Source organism: Equus caballus, chromosome 8 (genome assembly GCF_041296265.1).
Source record: "Equus caballus isolate H_3958 breed thoroughbred chromosome 8, TB-T2T, whole genome shotgun sequence".
NCBI lineage: Eukaryota > Metazoa > Chordata > Mammalia > Perissodactyla > Equidae > Equus > Equus caballus.
In genome coordinates, this window is record NC_091691.1 from 93,887,176 (window position 1) to 93,907,103 (window position 19,928).

The 19,928-nt window shown below is 38.4% G+C and overlaps 1 protein-coding gene across 10 annotated transcripts in view; it reads right to left on the reverse strand.

Annotated features, from left to right (window-relative positions):
- RTTN (rotatin) overlaps nucleotides 1-19,928 on the reverse strand; it is a 159,942-nt gene that overhangs the window by 21,127 nt on the left and 118,887 nt on the right. For all 10 annotated transcript variants that reach the window (XR_011441605.1, XR_011441606.1, XM_001493188.5 and 7 more), the window contains 5 exons: nucleotides 17,622-17,814; nucleotides 15,682-15,772; nucleotides 12,014-12,167; nucleotides 9,087-9,224; nucleotides 6,342-6,559 (listed from right to left, as the gene is read on the reverse strand). Coding sequence is in view for 8 of the 10 variants with exons in the window: in XM_001493188.5 (XP_001493238.3) it covers nucleotides 6,342-6,559; nucleotides 9,087-9,224; nucleotides 12,014-12,167; nucleotides 15,682-15,772; nucleotides 17,622-17,814 (794 nt within the window). In the remaining 2 variants the exon portion in view is untranslated. The remainder of the gene's footprint in view (nucleotides 1-6,341; nucleotides 6,560-9,086; nucleotides 9,225-12,013; nucleotides 12,168-15,681; nucleotides 15,773-17,621; nucleotides 17,815-19,928) is intronic.

The window sequence follows — 19,928 nt, forward strand, 5'->3', positions numbered from 1 at the left end:
AGATTCGCCCTAAGCTAACATCCACTGCCAATCTTCCTCTTTCTGCAAGTGAGCTGCCACCACAGGATGCCCAGAGACAGACAAGTGGTGCAGATCTACACCTGGGAACTGAACCCAGGCCGCCAAAGCAGAGTGTGCTAAACTTTACCACTAGGCTGCTGGGGCTGGCCCCACACATCTTGATTTAACCTACATGTATTAGTGACTTGAGAAAAATCAAACTGATCTCATTAAAAAATACTACTCATCCACTATCTGTAATGAGGGGAAAAAAAAGAGGTAAGACCTCTAGGGAAACAGTTGTGCACATGGATGTGTCTTTTATTCCCTCGTGAAATCTCATTAAAATGACAGAATTGGGATGAAAGACAAACACACACAACAAGTTTGGAAACTAGAAAGCAGACGGAAGAATGGCAAACGTGTCAGCAGGCTTGAGAGTTGTGAGCGGGGAAAGCCGGGTGACCACCCCAATCTGTAATTGCCAACAGCTCGGGAAATCTAGCATCAGGAATGGCTGGAAGTGAGTGAAAATCTCTGAGAAGCAGTTAGATGACAGATTCTGTCCACCACCAATCTCTGTGCAGCCAAGCCTCTCTTCCTCCCCAACCCTTGCAAAAACTGGACGTTTAGTCTCTGGAGGGGATGAATTACGAGCATTCTGAATTGGTAGAGACCAAGCATATTTGTTAGTAAGGGTATTCTACAGAAAACAGGAAAGATTAAGTGAAACTGTGCAAATTAAATTCTAAGACCCCAGCTCTCTTCTCCTACTTTGCTGCAAAACACTTGGCAGTGTGGGTTTTCACCTCCAGGCAGGAGATCAGAAGACTCTTCTCTAGGGAATCTGACAAGCTCCAGAAAACAGGGGCACAAAATGACCAGCCAAATCCCCTTACACACTACAGCTTGCAGTTGACAAGCTCCACTCAGATGCTCGGGGCTTCCGATCTGCTGTAAGTCTCCCAGTTTTAAACACAGCACACAATCAAGATCACCAGACACCTGAGAATAGCCACCAACCAGAAAACAGAAATCAAAATAGAGAGAGAAGGAAGAAAAGAGAAATTGTATAGGAAACAGAAAACTTAACAGGAGTTCCAAACAGAGAGAGTTTGGAACTTCACTGACAGTGAAGAGCTACAGAACTTCTGAAACAGTTACAGAACAGGAGTTTACAGACGGAAAGGACTCCCCGAGAGCCCAGCACAGCAGACAAAAGAGACTCACACCCAGGTGCTTCATCAGGAAAATGGAGACTAGAGACAGAAAGAAGATTCTAAAACTTTCCAGGAAAGAGAAACCAGGGATCCTAACGGCCTCAGAGCTCTCTACAGTAACAGGAGAAGTTAAAGGGAACAGACAACACCTTCTAAATCCAAAAAGGAATGATTTCCAATCTAGAATTCTCACTTGACCAAACTATAAATTTAATGTAAGGGTAGAAGAAGACCTTCAGATATGTGGAATTCAAAAAGCCTTTTCCCTAGAAGCTGCTGGAGAACAGACTCTACCAAAAGGAGGGCGTGAACCAGGAAAAGAGGACATGGGACAGGGCCACGGGAAATCATAGGACAGAGAGGTAAAGGATTTCCCCAGGAAGAAGGGGAAAGGAGACCCCAGAATGACACTGGGCACCAGGAAGGTCAGAGGAAAGTGGGGGTGATTTCTTCTGGAAGATGAGGCTGATATAAGTTCCGACATTTCCGAATATAATGAGAGGACATTCGATTGCTGGCAAAGAGCATAGAGTTTATCAGTGATAACAGAAAACTCAGCAAATTGAAAAATAATACAATTGCCTCTAAGGAAAAGGAAAGCTGTGCAGGAAGAGAAAGGTAAACCTGCAGCCAGTTCAACTGTACACAAAGTTTTCCCAGATTTAACACTGCATGCTGCCTACTCTCCCATTCAACGTGAAGACAGGTAACACGGGGGAGTGAGAAGGGAACCCGCTGTGGGTGGGTGGCAGAGGGAGGAGCGGAAAGAGAGTTAAAGTCTCATTTTCCACAGTAGGAAATCAACAGGTAATGTCCATAAGGAATAATCGAGACAGAAATACATGCATGCTATTTAGAGACATGGAAGGTAAAGTACGAAGTAATAAGCTGAAAGAGGTGTAAGCAGTCACCTCTGAAAAGAGAGAAATGAGGCAAGAAGGCAGAAGTCCCCTACTTTGGGTAAAAAAACTTATAAACCTGTTTGACACTAAAATGTGTACAGGATAAAGCTGACATGAAAGCCCGAACTAAAAACAAACAAAAAACAAATAAACAGGACTAACCTATAGCAAATCCACACTTTTCAACATACACTGAAGGTCAGAGCTCAGGATGGGATTTCTATTGTTTCCCAAGTAGCTCACAGTGCAGTGCGCCCTGAAAGCAGCCGAGTGTAGGTGGACAGAGCAGGAGCGCAGCCGATGCCTGGAAGCTCGCGGCAGGAGGGCGGGGCTGCAAGTCCCTGTCCCAGGGCTGAAGCGACAGACACCTAGCCAGGGGAGGATACAGACCCACGAAAGAGGAAAGACACATCACGAGGATACGGAGCAAGACACAATCTGTCCTTTTGTCACCCATAGGTAGAAAGAAAATAAGAGGACTCAGTGAGGTTTATTTAGATACTATGCTCTTTTTAGATCCAGTTCCTTCTATACGCTAAGTGATCTAGGAATTCTGGGTCAAAACTTTTTGCTTTCTTTCCAAAAGGTACTAATGTAAAGAAGAGGCTTTTTAATTAGAGTGAACATTCATTAACACGGCAGTATCTAAACAATAAGCCTTCTCTCCAAAAGATGTACTCTTGAATTTTACCACTCACTAAACACCTAAAATGTGACATTTAGAGTTTGATGTTTTCTTGGATTACTAACCTTAGACATCAGATCAAATATAAGGAGTAAAAATAATTCAACATATCAATTACAGACAAAACCTACTACTATAGAGAGAGTTTTTATTAATCTTGTTATCTATATGCATTTGCAAATGAAATGTGTTGAGTATCTCAGTAGGCAAGGAAAAGTCTCCATTAAGTGAAATGTGTTCAATATTTCATGGTCAAAAGACAGTTAATAGTTTCCTAGAGAATACTCAAACCCTGAAACCTCCTCAAAATGGAATTATAAAAAAATTAATTAATACATTATTTAAGACATAAGTACCAAACGCAAACTCTCAACATGTATCCCCCATAGGATACTGCTGTAAAGCATCCATTTAAAAGATTCTCTGCCAAGACATTTTAATTGAAGTTACAATATAATAATTTATGAGGAGGATGGAAAATTTCAGAGCCAGCTGAAACTTAGCAATAATATAACACGATCTTCTCATTTTGCATTTAAAGAACTGACTCAGAAGAGGTTCTGTGCTATGCCTAAGGTCACACAGCTTGCTATTTTTTGAGTACAGTTTTTGAGTGCAGTTTTACAGAGAATTTAAATATACCTTTGAATTTTGAATTTTGAATTCTAGACTGCTATTTCTTCTGATAATTTCAAGATTATAGTTTACTTTGCTTCACATAACACCTGGCACAACCTACAGCCTAAATGGATGTATATTACTTATTATAATGTGCTGCTGTTTAACAGATTCTAATAATATTTTAATTCACATATCTTTACATAAGGCAGAGTAAGAAAACAGTGTTTGTAGTTTAATAAGCTCATTAATAAATGTCCCATCTGAGGGCAGGCATACATTTTCTCATAAGCGTGCCATCCGTACAATTCTTGTCTTTACTTGCATTGTCTTAAACTCGCCTGGGCCCTTCTAACAAGCGTCACGTATTCGTTATTTTACTGCTTACATGCACAAGAAGAGTCTGATTTACTAGGAAACACAGTTTAAATAACTGGGTAATGTATACATATCCACATGGAATACTTTCTCTCTTTTGTAATTTGGAAGAAATGGAGAGGAAAATTAGCTAATCATTAGGAAAATCACTGAGATACCCTGCGGCTCTGGGGGCGCCTCCTTTTCCTTGGCTAAGAAGATAACAGCAAAAGATTTATAAACAATAACTTTTATAATAAATAATATTACAAAATATTAGGGAAAACAACGGCAAGGTAAATTTAAGCAAATTCCTGTGGCACAGTTTTTCCTACATACAGTATCTTAATCTGGCTCATCATCCCTATGTGGACCCATGTTTATCAGGAGTCTAACAGTGGTTCCTTGAAACACACCACCACTAACAAGCAAGAGAAAATAGCTGGGAAATAAAATAGCCTTGGCCTGGAGGGCTGGAGGTCTTTAAATTTCCCAGGTCTGGGAGGACTGGCCGCAGGAGCCATGGTCACGGCTGTGGTCAAAGCTGCCAGAGCTCGTGGGCATTCTGGCCTGGGCAGGAGAGGGGCCAGCATGCTCCCTCACGGAGGGAAAGAAACTGATGCGGGGCCCATGAGTCATTTAAAGTCCTTGAAGAGGAAAGCACGGTGCCTTCCCCAGGAGAAAAGTGTTCCGCCAAAGCCAGGAAATTAAGAACGCTATTGCATCAGGGCTGGGAGTGGACTGTGTAAAGGCTTGAATTTCAGTTTTCCTGCTTATAATATTCCCTGAAGTACAAAATCGGACTCAGTTAATCGATGGAGAACAAAGCCTGTTGTTCTGACGGTGGATGAGGTAATTGGGACAGATTCCAGCTTGGGCTTGAAACCAGGAAAAGATGAGTGGAATGTGTGAGGTCGTAGTTTCAGGGAAGCTCTGGCCTCCCAAGAATAAGCGACTTCAAGAAATGCTTTCTTCAAGAAAACCTTTCTCCCCCAGAGATCCAGCTTCTGAAGGAGCTGGTGGAAAAGAGAAAACTCTGGAGACCCCTTATCAGGCTCCTTATCTGTGCTTCAAAGGCAACTATAGTCTTGGGCAAAAGTCCCCGGAGGAGCCCGTGACCCTCCACAGGTAGGTTTGAGCTGGACCAGGGAGCTGTCTTGGCCGCTATCAGCCTTGTCTGCATTCCAACACAAGCAAATTCCAGAAAGATCTGCACACCCATGACTCTCACAGGCAGAAAAGGGGCAAAAATCCCCAAATCCTAAGCAGCAAAGGGACTATAACCAGTTGGCAGACAGGAACAACCTTCCGTCTGTAAAAATGGCGGAAGCAAACCCTTCAATGCGCAAGTCCACTAATTCCCCACCTTTCAGTGAGAAGACAAAACCATAAAACCATATGACTACTAAAAAGGAGGATATTTCTTAATATTGAAAAATCTGGTAATATTCCTATTTGTAAAAGATAATTGTGCAACTTAGGAAACACTTCTAGCTTTTTTTAAAATTGTCATTTATACAATAACAATACCCAAGTGATTTTAGAATTTTTTTTTTTTCTGCTTTATCTCCCCAAACCCCCCCTGTACACAGTTGTATATCTTAGTTGCAGGTCCTTCTAGTTGTGGGATGTGGGATGCCGCTTCAACGTGGGCTGACGAGTAGTGCCATGTCCGCGCCCAGGATCGGAACCCTGGGCCGAGGCAGCCGGAGCGCGCGAACTTAACCACTCGGCCACGGAGCTGGCCCCTAGAATGTTTTTAATGAAACCAAATTCTTAATTCATATTTTACGATTGCAAAAAATAAGTTTATAAGATAAAATAATCAGCAGGGTTTGGAAAGGGGATGTTTTCTCACAAATGTGCCAACCAAGTCTGGCTACCTCTATACACATCACCACCTTAAATATATGTAGTTCATTTATATAAATCAAACGTGATTTAGGTAAATATATTTTCAAAGATGTAAACATGTCTTTAAAATGGCAATAAATTATGAATTATACCTGCGTTCCTAAAATATACCCATTTTGGTCATGATACAGCACACTATTTTGATAAATTGCTGGATTTACATTATTAATATTTCATTTTGAATTTTTACAACATATTCATTAAAGAAACTAGTCAAGAGGCCGGCCCCATGGACGAGTGGTTAAGTTCGCGTGCTCCGCTGCAGGCGGCCCAGTGTTTCGACGGTTCGAATCCTGGGCATGGACATGGCACCGGTCATCAAGTCTCGCTGAGGTGGCGTCCCACATGCCACAACTAGAAGGAACCACAACTAAGAATGTACAACTATGTACCAGGGGGCTTTGGGGAGGAAAAGGAAAACAATAAAATCTTTAAAAAAAAAAAGAAACTGGTCAATATCAGAGGGGTGAGAGTGGAGAGGAGATAGTTAACTTAACTTTATATAGTTCCTATTATTTAAATGGTCATAATGAGCATTAATTATTTTTTAATTCAAATGATTAAAAAGTTTTTTATAAAACAAAGACTAAAAGTCAGTTCATTTAAACACTAAACCAAGTTTTGAAAAATCAAGAAATCATTTACCTGAATAATTACTTCATTAAGTCGTTCTAGAGATTTCTGATTTTCCTGAGTTGTATCAAGAAGTGAAGTCATTGTTGGACTGTGGCATAAACTTGTTTTATCCTTATCCCGGAGATGCCTTTTTGCTTCTTCAGTCAAGAGAATAGAAAGGAATTGCAGGCTGGCAGTAGAGAGGGTAGGGCATGTGGTAGACAAGCCCACACATCTGCAGAACATATCTAAAAGAGGGAATAATTCCATACATAAATGTTTGAAAAGTTCTTCAATATCAAAAAAGTGAATTAGATTGATCTGAGTAGTTAAGTTTATAGCTTTTTCATTTCTAATGAAGTACAGCTATCAATAGGTCAAGGAGCACAAGAGTAACTCGATTGTTTAAAAGCAATGTAAACGGTACTAAAACGACATACTGCGTCAAGGAATGCATTTAATTTTCATTTCCTTCTTCTTATATGGGTTCTTTGTTATATAAATGAGTATGACAGTGTGTGTGTGTGTACAAATGCATATATACACAATCTGTGCTAAGACCCAAAATAAAAGAATTATATATAAATGCGTATCAATCCCTCTATGGTCTACTGGGATCCACAAAGTCTTTAGAGTTTTTTGCTTTTAATTTCAGTACTAACCTAAGAAAAAAGCTAATGTAACTACACTTTGGATTATCTAGATTACCATTTGTACATGTGACTGTGTTTCTATTTTTAAGCAAGCTGATGCCAAAGAGGACTTAAGACAGAATGCAGTGTTGGCGTGATGTAGGAACAAAGGTTTCAGGGTAGTTTAGCTAGAGAACAAGAGTGGTTATGAACTGATTTCCAAACACCACAGAGTGGAAAGAATGGGCAAACAAACTCAAAAGAAGCTACAGTGAATCAGTCATTATTAATTTCCTGTTGTGAGCACTGATTTAACTTAATCAAAAGAACATTTGCTGCATTGCATTAATTTTATTAATTTGATAGCATTGGTTTATAATTTTGTTGTGTTTCATTTATTTTGGATTTATACTTGTGTGAGTTAAAACCATAAGAATTTCCACCTAGATTTAGGCTTACAGAAATTCTTATGTTCTTAAGTAACATAAAAAAAATAATTTACAGCAGGGTTTCATGAAAATTATGTTCATTTAAGTGATGTCTAAATATTGTCAAGTCTGAGAAGAGATTGTTATAGATGCTGTAAGTTATCACGTTTTAAATGTGTACAAGCACATGGGATGGAAAATGATAAGGAGAAAAAAAAACCAAACAACAAACAAAAACAACTCCACAGCAAGGAATATCAATGACTATTTTTATTAGTTTTCATTAACATTACTATTATCAAAGCTACTATATAGTAGGTTATTTTTGATTAGCACTATTATTATATAAAACTGTGTATGTATTTTGTAGAAAGATTTTGAACTTAATACGTCTTTCTTTTATCACTAGGGAAATAGTGTCAGGTAAATAGGCTTAAATCAAGGGTTAGCAAACTTTTTCAGCAAAGGGCCAGGAAGTAAATAAACACTTTATGCTTTGTGGGTCATAAGCCTTTGTCACAACTACTCAGCTCTACTGCTGTGGCATGAAAGCAGCCACGGGCAATAAGGAAACGAAGAAGTGTGGCAGTGTTCCAACAAAATTTTATTTACCAAAGCAGGCAGTGGGTTTGATTTGACCAGGTGGCTTCGGTGCCCCATATGAGTCCCATAAAGCTTCTTGCTTTATATTATTAATGATTTAGGTGGTAAACTGATTCCCCCCCGATGGATGCAAGAGGAAAATCTCCATCTCAATCACTCCACCAGTCAATTGCTTTCAATTTTTATCTCTTTTAACAAAATAATGATCTCTAAATGGACACTATTCCCCTTAGGGTACACTCAGAACTCCCATATCCAGATAATCAACAATCTTGCTTCTTGTTCAACATGTATTTCGCCATAAATCTCACTTCAAAACTATGACTCTGGTACCAAAATGTATCTTATATCTAAGTTTAGAGAATGACCAAGTGATAAAATGAAATCTGAAAAAAATATGTCAACTGAATTAGCGATAACTTGGAATCTTAAAAGAACTTAATTTTTAGTACTTTAAAACTGGTAATTTAAACAAGGTAGCATAAATGTTATTTATAAACATTTATGTTAAAAAAGTCTTCTTGCAATGCTAAAATTTAGAAGAGGCTTTATGAAAAATTATGGACAGTAGTTAATTTAAAAATAATCATTTGCTTATTCTAGTAGACAATTATTATACGGAAGACATCTTATAAAAATAATTACACTATACTCTTGGCATTTCTGTGCTATAAGAAAATCCTTGTGTCGTGAGAGAAGACACTATTTTTGTTACAACTTTCCATGTTAATGCATACACAGGATTTTATGTATGCAGATTTACCCACTTTCAGTCCATACATATGAGGAAAGAGACTGGTTTCCAGACCAACACAAGTAAATCTATCGCACTGTTTTACAATCATGTCACATGTATCTTCATAACACGGCAGGCTTTTCTTACTTGTTTTTATGGTATCTTGAAATGTGTTTCAATTTTTCAAAAATGCATTTTTTGGACTTCTCAAGAGCACTGCAAATTTCTCAAACCAAGCATCTGGTTTCTCTTTCATACGCCATGCCATAAAATTACTTAATTTTAGGGAATACATATATATATAAAATCATAGATAAGGATTATCTTAATTTTCATTAGCAGAAAGACCACAAGCTCAGTAAGAGTAGCTTCTTACCGATCACGGCCACCCAGTGCTTGGCCAAACCCATCGTAACAGATGGGAGAGAGGCAGCCCCAGCTTTCCTCAGGAGTGTAGCCAGAAGGTTAAATAAATGTGTCCATGTCTGATAAAAAGCCGATATTAACTCCACATCTATAAGTTAATCAAAGCATTTCAAGTTATAAACACAAAGAAGACAAAGAACCTTTTAAAATACAAAGCTCAAGACACTTCATCACACTTAAAATAAGAGGTATGTACTTGTCAAATGAAGACAAATTTAATTCAACATGATCCAAAATTTATTTCAATTAATTTCTCTTTTCCATTGCTTCTTAAAGATGTCTTCCTCACCCTCCTATAGACAAATAAATATGTACTCACACATGCTCCTCTTATTAAAACATATTCAACAATCAGAAAGTATGACAAATTGAATATTAAGCTATAACTTCAGAATTACAGAGGCACATTGTAAAAGCAAGTCATTGTTTCTCTTGTTTTCTTCATCCTCTCTAGCAGCTTCGTGCAGGGATGAAAGGGGAAAACAGAACATCCCAAGGTCATGGCAGAAAAGAAAGGAGAATTTCTTTGAAGCACCGAGAAGAGTATTGCTCCACAAGGAAAACTACAATACAGAAGAGGATTCTTCAGCTCTGCCTGTGGCTAAGGATGCAGCAATTAACCTTCGAGAGTAAAGATAGCTTTCCCTTCTCCTTATTTGGCAAATGGGAGCTGGAGAGCAGTGGCTCTCTTAGCACTGCCTTCTCTGACTACACCACCAGCAGTGTTTGCCAGCTTTTGTCAAACTCCATTACCAAGCAAACCAAGGGCTTCCATCTTAGCGTTCTTCAGCACCCATGAGGCAGTTGGAAAGGGCACCTTCCAGGGAGTTAGGATTATAGCAATTCTTGGTGCTTCTCAACCTCTTCGCCATATTATCAGCTCTATAAGGAATCTTTTTAGACATATTTCCTCATCACCAGCCCCAAGAAATATTAATCCCACAGATACTAAACATCTGCTTATGTACTATCTGTATATCTGTACTTTTAAAAAGAATAAGTATAAAGCTTACTGATTTTACTCAATACAGGCTTAAGATGGCCAAATAAATATTTAAGTGGAAAGTTAAATTAAAAATTAAAAAACCATTAACACTTAATTTTATAACTGTGCTTGAATAACTTTTAATTTACTCATATAAATTAAAATGTATCAAATTACACATGAAATTAGCAAATCACATACATACAAACTAGAGATATAACCAATTTTTTATAAAGTCATTCAAAACTGTTATTTTTCCACAAAAAAATTTTAATTAGTTTCTTAAAAAAATTTCAGTGAAGTTTTAACTTTTGCTAGATATGAGAAAATTACTTTTAACTTAACCACGTGTTAGATATACATTCAGATATCGTTGACATTTTTTCTTTTTAGCACTTGACATAATTAATGATGGGTTAAATAACTTTTACATAATTAAATAATAAAATATATACACTTTTAATTTAATTTTCAAAGCCCAAGTCACAAAGAAAAGCAAGAGAATCAATAGAAACATCCATGAGGTAGGAGCCGGCCCAGTGGCATGGCGGTTAAGTTTGTACGCTCTGCTTTGGCAGCCCGGTGTTTGCTGGTTTGGATCCCAGGGGCAGACCTAGGCACTGCTTATTAAGCCATGCTGTGGCGGGCGTCCCACATATAAAGTAGAGGAAGATGGGCACGGATGTTAGCTCAGGGTCAGTCTTCCTCAGCAAAAAGAGGAGGATTGACAGCAGATGTTAGCTCAGGGCTAATCTTCCTCAAAAAACAAAAACAAAAAACAAAAAACAAACCCTATCCACAAGGCAGCCAATGGCAGCCAAGACACAGAGGCCACCTCTTGCCATCTGACTTTGGGATCAAGCATTCAATTGAAAGCCCACCACTCACAGCCACATATGCACCACAGTTCTTTAGCATTGACCTTGCATACTTCTCATGTATCTTCCATGAGCTCAATGTCAATGCTTCTCAAGTGATACCCAAGAAAAACCAACAAGAGAAATAAATACTAAGGAATAAGATTTTATTGTGTAGAGTTGAGCTCTGGAGGGCCACAAACTATTCTAATAGCTAAGGCTTTCTTCCCCCAAGAATCAATTTTTGCTCCTTAGGGCAGATGATACCACCCTTGTAGAGAATGCATTGTCTAATATAATTAGCTTACATCACTGCCATTTGTGAAATTTCCAGTAAGGAATTACTGCTCCTCTAGCACTGGGATAATTTTAACACTGATGAGACACTGAGGACTGGATTTGCAGGCATCATAAAACATTTCACTTACCAGATCTAAAATAAAGCAAATCCATAAAATTCAAAGGACTACATAAGAATGAACTGATAGGCAAAGAGAATTACCAAACGATCAATTACTTCATTATAAACTATTTTAGACAATTATCATATTTTAATTTTGATAAAGATCCTACATTGTTTTAATTTTCTCTACTACTAAGCATTATATTCAACTTTTCATCAGAGTATATTTTTCAATAATTTTAAACCTTAGGAAATTTTTGATACTACATGCTAGACTTGCTTATGCTTGTTATATAGCAAACGAGTTATTAGTAGGTCATTTGGCCTTGGCCATAGTTTATAAGAATAATTACTACCTAAACTTCACCATACTTTCTAACATTACATAGAGAACTTTACTTTCACTTAAACTGACAGCAAGGGGATGATTCTTTACTACATACATACTTGCCTCAAATGGTCTCCTGGAACCACTTAAAACATCCAAACTATAAAACACATTATAAAAGCCTTCTAAAATGCTGGCAAAGAACAACTCAAAATGTAACCTTGAAGTATATATCTGGCACAGAGTAAGATTTTTTTCCTCAATATTATTTATTTCCAGTCTAAACTAAAAAAATAAAGCTTACCTAATACATCTTTGGTGCATATGGTAAGAACTCCAATGACGTTTGTGATAAGAGGTTTCAGAAGCTTGTTCTGAGTCACAAGGTCAGGATCTAGCAATAAACACGACTGCAGAAGCCTGGACAAAGAGGACAGGTATTCCAGGAGAAAGGACACCTATTTGAAAAAGGAGATAAAGTAAAACAAAACAGATCATATGACAAGCTCACCTCAGTGATAAAATATTTTACTTTTCAAGAATTATAAGTCACTTCTTTGTAACATAGGTTAATAAACTATTAATCATAAATTTTAAAAACCTGAAATGAATACATAGCAACAAAGCATTATTTTTCTCATAAGCATGTCATTAACAGCCACGTTAACACTCATTGTCAACTATAATATTACCAAACAAAACAGTATTTTCAAAAACAAATTTTGAATTCCATTTAGAGAAAGCAAGCCCTGAGATTTTTCAGGTAGCTACAGTATGGAATCAATAGTCTGTAAGAAACAGAAAAGGGCATTCCAAAGCCATAAAGTCTACAATTTTGGAAAGAAAGAAAGATTACAAAATATTCTTCAAAGAGCACAATTTGGGGGTGGAGGAAGCTAGCCTAACTGTCCAGTTATTGCCACAAATAAAATGCAAATATGGTCAATGTTTGCCCTCAACTATCTTTCAACATAAAAATACTATTCTTTTTTTTTTTTTGAAGATTGGCCCTGAGCTAACATCTGTGGCCAAGCTTCCTGTTTTTGTCTTTTTTCCTCCTCAAAGCCCTAGTAGATAGTTGTATCTCCTACTTGTAAGTCCTTCTAGTTCTTCTGTGTGGGATGCTCCCACAGCGTGGCTTGATGAGCGGCGTGTAGGTCCGAGCCCAGGATCCAAACCAGCAAACCCTGGGCCACTGAAGCGGAGCATCTGAACTTTACCACTACGCCTCTGGACTAGCCCCCCACATACTATTCTTAATTATAAAAGAAAAATGAAATCTTCTCTAATATTACCAATAAAACCATCTCTGGATTGTTACTTGATGCTAATATTACAACAAGTATTTGCAAAAGTACTTTTAAAAAACTAATTCTCTGGATACGTAATAATTAAAGAACAAGTTGTGATGTCTCATTTATCCACTATCGCCAGACAATGAGAGCGTCCATATAGGTGAACATATAAATGAACTCTCTCTCTGTACACACACACACACACACACACACACACACACACACCTTCCCCCGCCCCCACTTTATTCTGCTGTTCTGAGAGTCGGGAACTGTCCTGCATTCGAGGAGGGATACGTGCCTCTAAGGTAAGTGACCTCAGACTATTTCAAAACAGTTGTGCTGTCCTGCTTCCCCTGATGAGTATGTCCTCCCTGTATCTAATCTGCCAACTGATTTTACATAAAAGTGTAGGTGGCTCTACACTTCTCCTATTGGGTAAAATGCAAGCAGTTTGTGAAGTTTAATTTCCTTATGGCTGTAAAGTCTTTTTTGTTCCCTTCAACTTCCACACTATGGAAATTACAGCAAGTCTGCCCTCTGGGTGTGTGAAGTGTTACCAGAAACAGATAAACCATGGAAAGCAAGAGACAACATTAGAGAGAGAATAGCTGAATTGTTAGGCTCTTGTGTAAATTACCATACTGAAGATTTAATGAAGTATTGATATAGTAATTCATAAAGTTAAGTCTTTTTTTATGTTTGAAACTCTTAAAAAAAAAACCAGACCAACCAACCACACACTTCAGCACATGCGTGCCTCGGCTGAGTGCAACCTCACGGGGCAGTTCTGCCCGCACACTCTGCCCAGCACCCCCGGCCCTTTCCTCCCCTCCTCAGTCTCTCTCAAATCTCACCTTCATGAGGGCTTTTCTGACCACTCTCCGAAAAAACAGCAACTTCTCCCCCTTTACCCATCCTATTTTACTGTTTTCCATACCATCTGTCACCATCTGATAAAATACATTTTATTCACCATTTACTGTCTGTCTCCTGGGACACAGACTTCATGTGGGCAGGGATGTGTCTACTTTGTTCACAGATGTGTCACTAGCACCTGCAACACAACCTGGCAGAGCAGATGCTCCAGAATTTTTCTGGAATGAATGAATGGTCTTGTATAAGGACAGATAGCCAAGAAGCATTTAGCCCACATAACGCCAGGCAGTGCAATGGTTTAAAGAGTGTAGGTTCTGGAACCAACCTCTGTGGGCTGGAATCCTGGCTCTGCCCCTTACTGTATGAGCGACCTGAACAAGTTACTTATCTCTGGGTTCCAGTCATTTCCTTTATAAAATGAGGCCACTAATGGTACTTCATGTGATTGCTGTGAGCATTACATAAACGAATACAAACAAGGAGCCCATAAATGTTTGTTACTTTATTATTCATTCACTCCACGAATATTGGACGAGTGCCTGCCGTGAGACAGGCACTGTGCTCAGCATTCAGGGTACAACAGCGCACAAAAAGACGCAAGGCCCTGACTTCAAATGGAGCTCATTTGCCCTCTGACCTCATCTCCCCCTCACAGATTCTGCTCCAGCCATTCTGGCTTCCTTGCTGTTTCTTGGATAGGCCAAACATACTCCAATCTCAGGGGCCTTGCTATGTCCCATAGGACTGGCTTCCTCACTTACTTAAGGTCACATGCCACTGTCTGAAAGGCCCTCCCTGACCACCCTACATGGAAAAGCCCTACCCTGCCAACTCGGACATCACTTCCTGTCCCCCGCTTCAGTTATTCTTCCTCAACGTCTAGCATCATCGGGCATGTATGGATTTCTTCATGATCTGCTCTCCCAACTTGAGGGGAGGGGTTTTTGTTTTATTCACTTAGGGAAGATCCTGGTACACAGTAGGCCCTCAATAAAGATTTCTTGGATGGATAGACAGAAAAATGGAGGAGAGAGCCCTTATGGAAATAAGCACACTCACAAATGAAAACACTGCACTGAGACAAGTGTTTCGAAGATAATGCGCATAGCGTTACCCAGTCTTGGGTGAGGGTCTGCCTTATTCAGGAAGCTCAAAGAAGATATCACAAAGCAAGAGATACTGGTCTAGTCTACCCTTTATTATGACCCCAAATAAATCTCATGGTCTTTCTTAAAATTTGTTTTTGAGATAACATTTCTATCAGCAACAACTACACAAAGAATTGTTAAGCACACTTTACATACAGACTCTAGCTTTTTGCAAGAACTTAAAAATAGTAAATACCTGTGAAGGAACAAAAATAAATTTATTCTTATTATATGGGGTTTTAAAAATACACAGAACTTAGTCATTAAGTATTTTAACAACTTCAATTTAGATGAAAATGAAAGAGAGAGCTTAAATCACAGAAGGGGAAGTTGGGCCATAAATGTCCCCTTTTTTACTACAGTGCTTAAAAATATCAGGATCTGTGATTAAACCTTCATAGCTGGTTAATGATGGAATCAGGAACAGAAGCTAGGTCTCCAAACCCCACTGCTCTTTTCTACCATCCAAAGATGTCTCAGATGAAAATGTTAAGTAAGCTATTTCAAATAACCTCATCATACCATGTATACCCTGAGAGATTTTCATCTTTCTCCTATGGCTAGTATATCCTCAGCAGAATTTATGTTTCTGGCACTTAGAGCAAACAAATGCACAACAGAGATGAGGTGAGAGGGAGACGTGAGGCACTTACCTGAGCCTGTGTGTGTTCAACTGGAGGTGACGAAGGCAGCGGGGCCTTGAGTTCCTGGACACACATCTCTATGAGGGCAGCATCTGCAATACTGTGAAGGATGGAAAAAGGCCACCCTTTAGACATTAGTATGCTTGTTATTAAAGATTAATAAATCAGAATTTGAAGTTTGAATGTAACCTTGAATAGAATTCAAGACAAAGGATTTTTATAACTAAAGACAATAAATGTTTATAAAAAGGTATTCTACAATGTTTCAGAATACAGGAAAAGATCTTATATGATAAATACGGGAGGCAAGAAATTCTGAAGAAAGATACCTAATAAAACCTTAAAAAGCAGAATAAAAAATATAATGAAGCCCTTTCAGAAGGAACACAAACAAGAGAAAAACCTTGGTGGTTAGGTTCATATTTAAAACAGGAAAAACACTTGCTGGGAAATTAGTTCCAATTTAGTAAGCTAAAAACAAAATAACAAAAAACAGGAAAAAAAATTTTTTAAGTCAGAAATAAAGAACAAGTATGGAAATGTGATAAGGCTTTGCCATAAAAGATCTTTTAATATCTCTGTGCCCGTAATGTCACAACAGACTATGACTCTTGAAAAACAGGAATATTCCTAAAGCTCCATTTCAGTCATTCTTGAGGCAGGAAACATCCAAGAAGGAAGACAATCAACTAGCAGTTTCCTTTTCCAACTCTACTAGGCATCCCAGTAGAAAAGATGACAAATAAAGGTGAACAGGACAAACTCACACTCGCTGTTTACTACAAATGGCAAAGGAGGAACCACAACTGAGTGAACTGAAACAAGGAAAACTTCTTTCTTTTTAGACTTTTCTTAATATCCTAAAAGGAAAGAGAAAGCACTGTGATCTGGCAAGAAGGAAGACATTTCAGACAGTGAATGTGCAAAGAGCAGAAACAGAGGCAGAGAAGACATGTAAATGAACGTGTGGTTAACAGGGAGGTGGGTACAGAGAAGTACCACTGACTGTAGACGAGGGAGCACCTGAGACCACATCACTTTTAAGCCTCGCACTAACCCCGTTAAATAGGTGTTATTAATGACACTCCAGAGATTAAAGTGACTTTCCCAAGGCTGCAACACTAGTGAGTGAATGAACTATAATTAGACCTTAAGTCAGACTAAATACAATATATAAGGTGTTTTGTTTTGTTTTGTTTCGTTTTTGCTTGCTGAGGAAGATTTGCCCTGAGCAAACATCTGTTCCCAATCTTCCTCTATTTTGTATGTGAGCTGCCACCACAGCATGGCCACTGACAGATGGGTGGTGTTGGTCTGCGCTCAGGAAGCAAACCAAGGCTGCTGAAGCAGAGTGCACCAAACTTAACCACCAGGCCACTGGGGCTGGCCCTATAAGGACTTTTTAATTATATCATGTAACCAATAAGAAAATCAGGAAAAGTTATGTCAGAGGCTTATTAATATTAGATGAATGACAGAACCAAATCATGATTTTCCTAAATTTTAACAGAATACTTTCTAATAAAAAGTTCAATCACCCAAATGAATTTAAAAAACAATTTCTTAATCCATGAACATTATTCTGATACGACCACTAGGGAGATAAACCCCCAAACTCCTTCACTCCCATTTAGAATGCCCAAGGGGATTGGATATTCCTTGAGCGTGGCAGAGGACAAATAAGGTTTAGAACTTCTGAATTCTAAAAAAATCAGGATTTTGTGGAGGGGCCTTAACAGTCAACATGACAAACCAATAGAAGTGGTTTAATAGATCTAAAATAAAAGCTGTCAAGACAATTCTGATAAAAGCAAAAACCTGCAGTCTAATGAGCCTGCGAAAGGATAAAGATCTCTTCCCAGTACCTGTAAAGTCTTATCGAGTCATGAGCATCGCTTGCATAAACTCATCTGTACGACCCAGCCTCTTGGGGAGAACTGGTCTCTCACCTACAGAGCAGCTCTAGGAGACGAGCTTGTCGAAAAGCACTTGCAGTGTCTCCCGGAGCAATCACCAACAGGCTGTCCAAGAGGCTGCACACTGCTGAAAGAAGAGGTGGAGTGACAAAAACACACTGCCTGGGCAGAGGAGCAGCGAGGGAGGAATCACGAGGAAGCCGTGGTGACACAGTCTCCTGCTGACCTATTATTGAAAATAAGCACAAAAGTCATCACTATTTTGTTTACCTCGTGGTTATGTACCACGTCAACAAGTTCTGATAATCAGAGCAAAGTTCCCGAAGGTGCCAAAGACAGATGATGGGGAATTCTTCCAGTGCAGACTCATCTCCAACTCCTTCACTGTGTGTGTGCATGTGTCTACATGTACGCAGATGTGTAGGTGTCTGCCTTAGGTGAGAGTGTAAGAGGGAAGTACGGGCAAGAGTGTAAGAAGGGCAGAGTGGGGCTTTGTGTAACAAGCATTAAGATGCTAAGGAACAGACAGATGGTCCACAGTGTTTTTCTGAAAAACTCATTTTTTCACAATGAGGTTTCCTGAAATTCTAGGGGCCAGAAGTATTTCAGAATTCAAAATATTTTTGGATTTTAGAAAAATAATAAGATAGATGTACCATACATTAATTAACACCTCCAGTGGGATCTTAGACAACGTTCCATAATGAAATAAATATTTCTGCAGCATAGCATATGCACAATCACAATGAATATGATGGATAAAGGAGTAAATACAACCTCAGACCACAGTACTGGTCAGGTTTTGCAGCCAAATGTATTCAGGTATGGGCAAGTTTTACTACCAAGGGAGTTTTGAGAAAACTTTCAGTTTTCAGAGATTCTGGATTTTAGAACTGAAGATATGGGACAGTGACCCTTTCCTAGAAGACTCAGCAGGGGATACTAACAAGAAAGCCAATCTGCCTCAAGGCCTTCCCTCATGACTCTCATGTCTGATTTCTTTTTTAAAGAAACATTATATTTTGAATAAGTTCAGACTTATGGAAAGTACTAAAGTACAAAGAATTCCCATATACCTTCACTCAGATCCCTAAGTAGTAATATTTTGCCACATTTTATCTACCCACCTACCACGTATCTCCATACAGACTCTTTGTGAGTTGCAGATATAATGCCCCTTTAACCCTAAATTAATTTTCCAAACAGAGACTCTGTCTTTTATAATCACAAAACCAGAAAATTAATACTGAAGCAGTGGTATTAGCTAATCTATAGACGTTGTTCCAAATTTTGCATGTTGTCTCACTAACGTGCTTGAGAACAAAGACACAAAGTTCTTTTTCTTCTTGAGATCCAATTTAGGATCACACTCTGAACTTAGTTGTCATGTCTCTTTGGGTTCTACACTGGGAGAGTCCTCAGTCTTGCTTTATCCTTCAGGTCCTGACATTTTGTGAAGAACACAGGCCAGTTACTCTGTGGAATGTCTGACGACTGATGCTTCCTCATGATTAGATCCTCGGTACCCCATGTCAGGAGAAACATGATTTCTGCTTGTCCCATATTTGATTAAGGTGGTGTTTACTAGGTTTCCCCAGTGTAAAGTTATGATTTTTCCCTTTGTAATTAATTAATTAATTCCTTTGGGGAGACACTTTGGGACTACATATTGTCAAGAAAGATTTGATATTTTAAACCAAATAAAATCGGGAAAATTAAATTTGAGTAATTCCACAGAAAGAGTTCAAACGGTTTTAAGAGAAAAATTTAAATATTCCCAAAATATGTATTATATGTCTTCAGCTTTTTTAGGGCAAGCATACAGAAGAAAAGAATACCAATAAAAGGAGAGGGGCACAGCATTCAAGAAATTCCAACTCATTCAATATGGTATTCAATAAAATTTTCATATTTTATCTAGAGAGAATTATTCGCTATTTATATTTATAGTACACAAATACACTAACCTTTTTATTTTTTAATGATTCCTTTCAACTTTGTATATCAAATGTAGACTTATAGATCATGAGAGGCCCTGTTAAAGGTTTTCTTATAACATGAAAGAATTTAAATTTAAATATGAAAAGTTGGATATCTAAAGTGGCTCCAATGTACATGTTAGGGAACATTCTTGTCATCCTGTTCTAAATTGTTTTGGGGCATAATAATTCCCTGGTTAATCAAGAATTAACAGAACAAGAAATAAAAGGACTAACCAGCTTCACTGGGAAATCCTGCTACACGTTCCAGCTGAGAGAATTAAAATCTCATTATCACTAAAAACAATTTATCTTAATACTATTTTAAAGAGATGGAACTAAGAAAGATATCTAACAACAA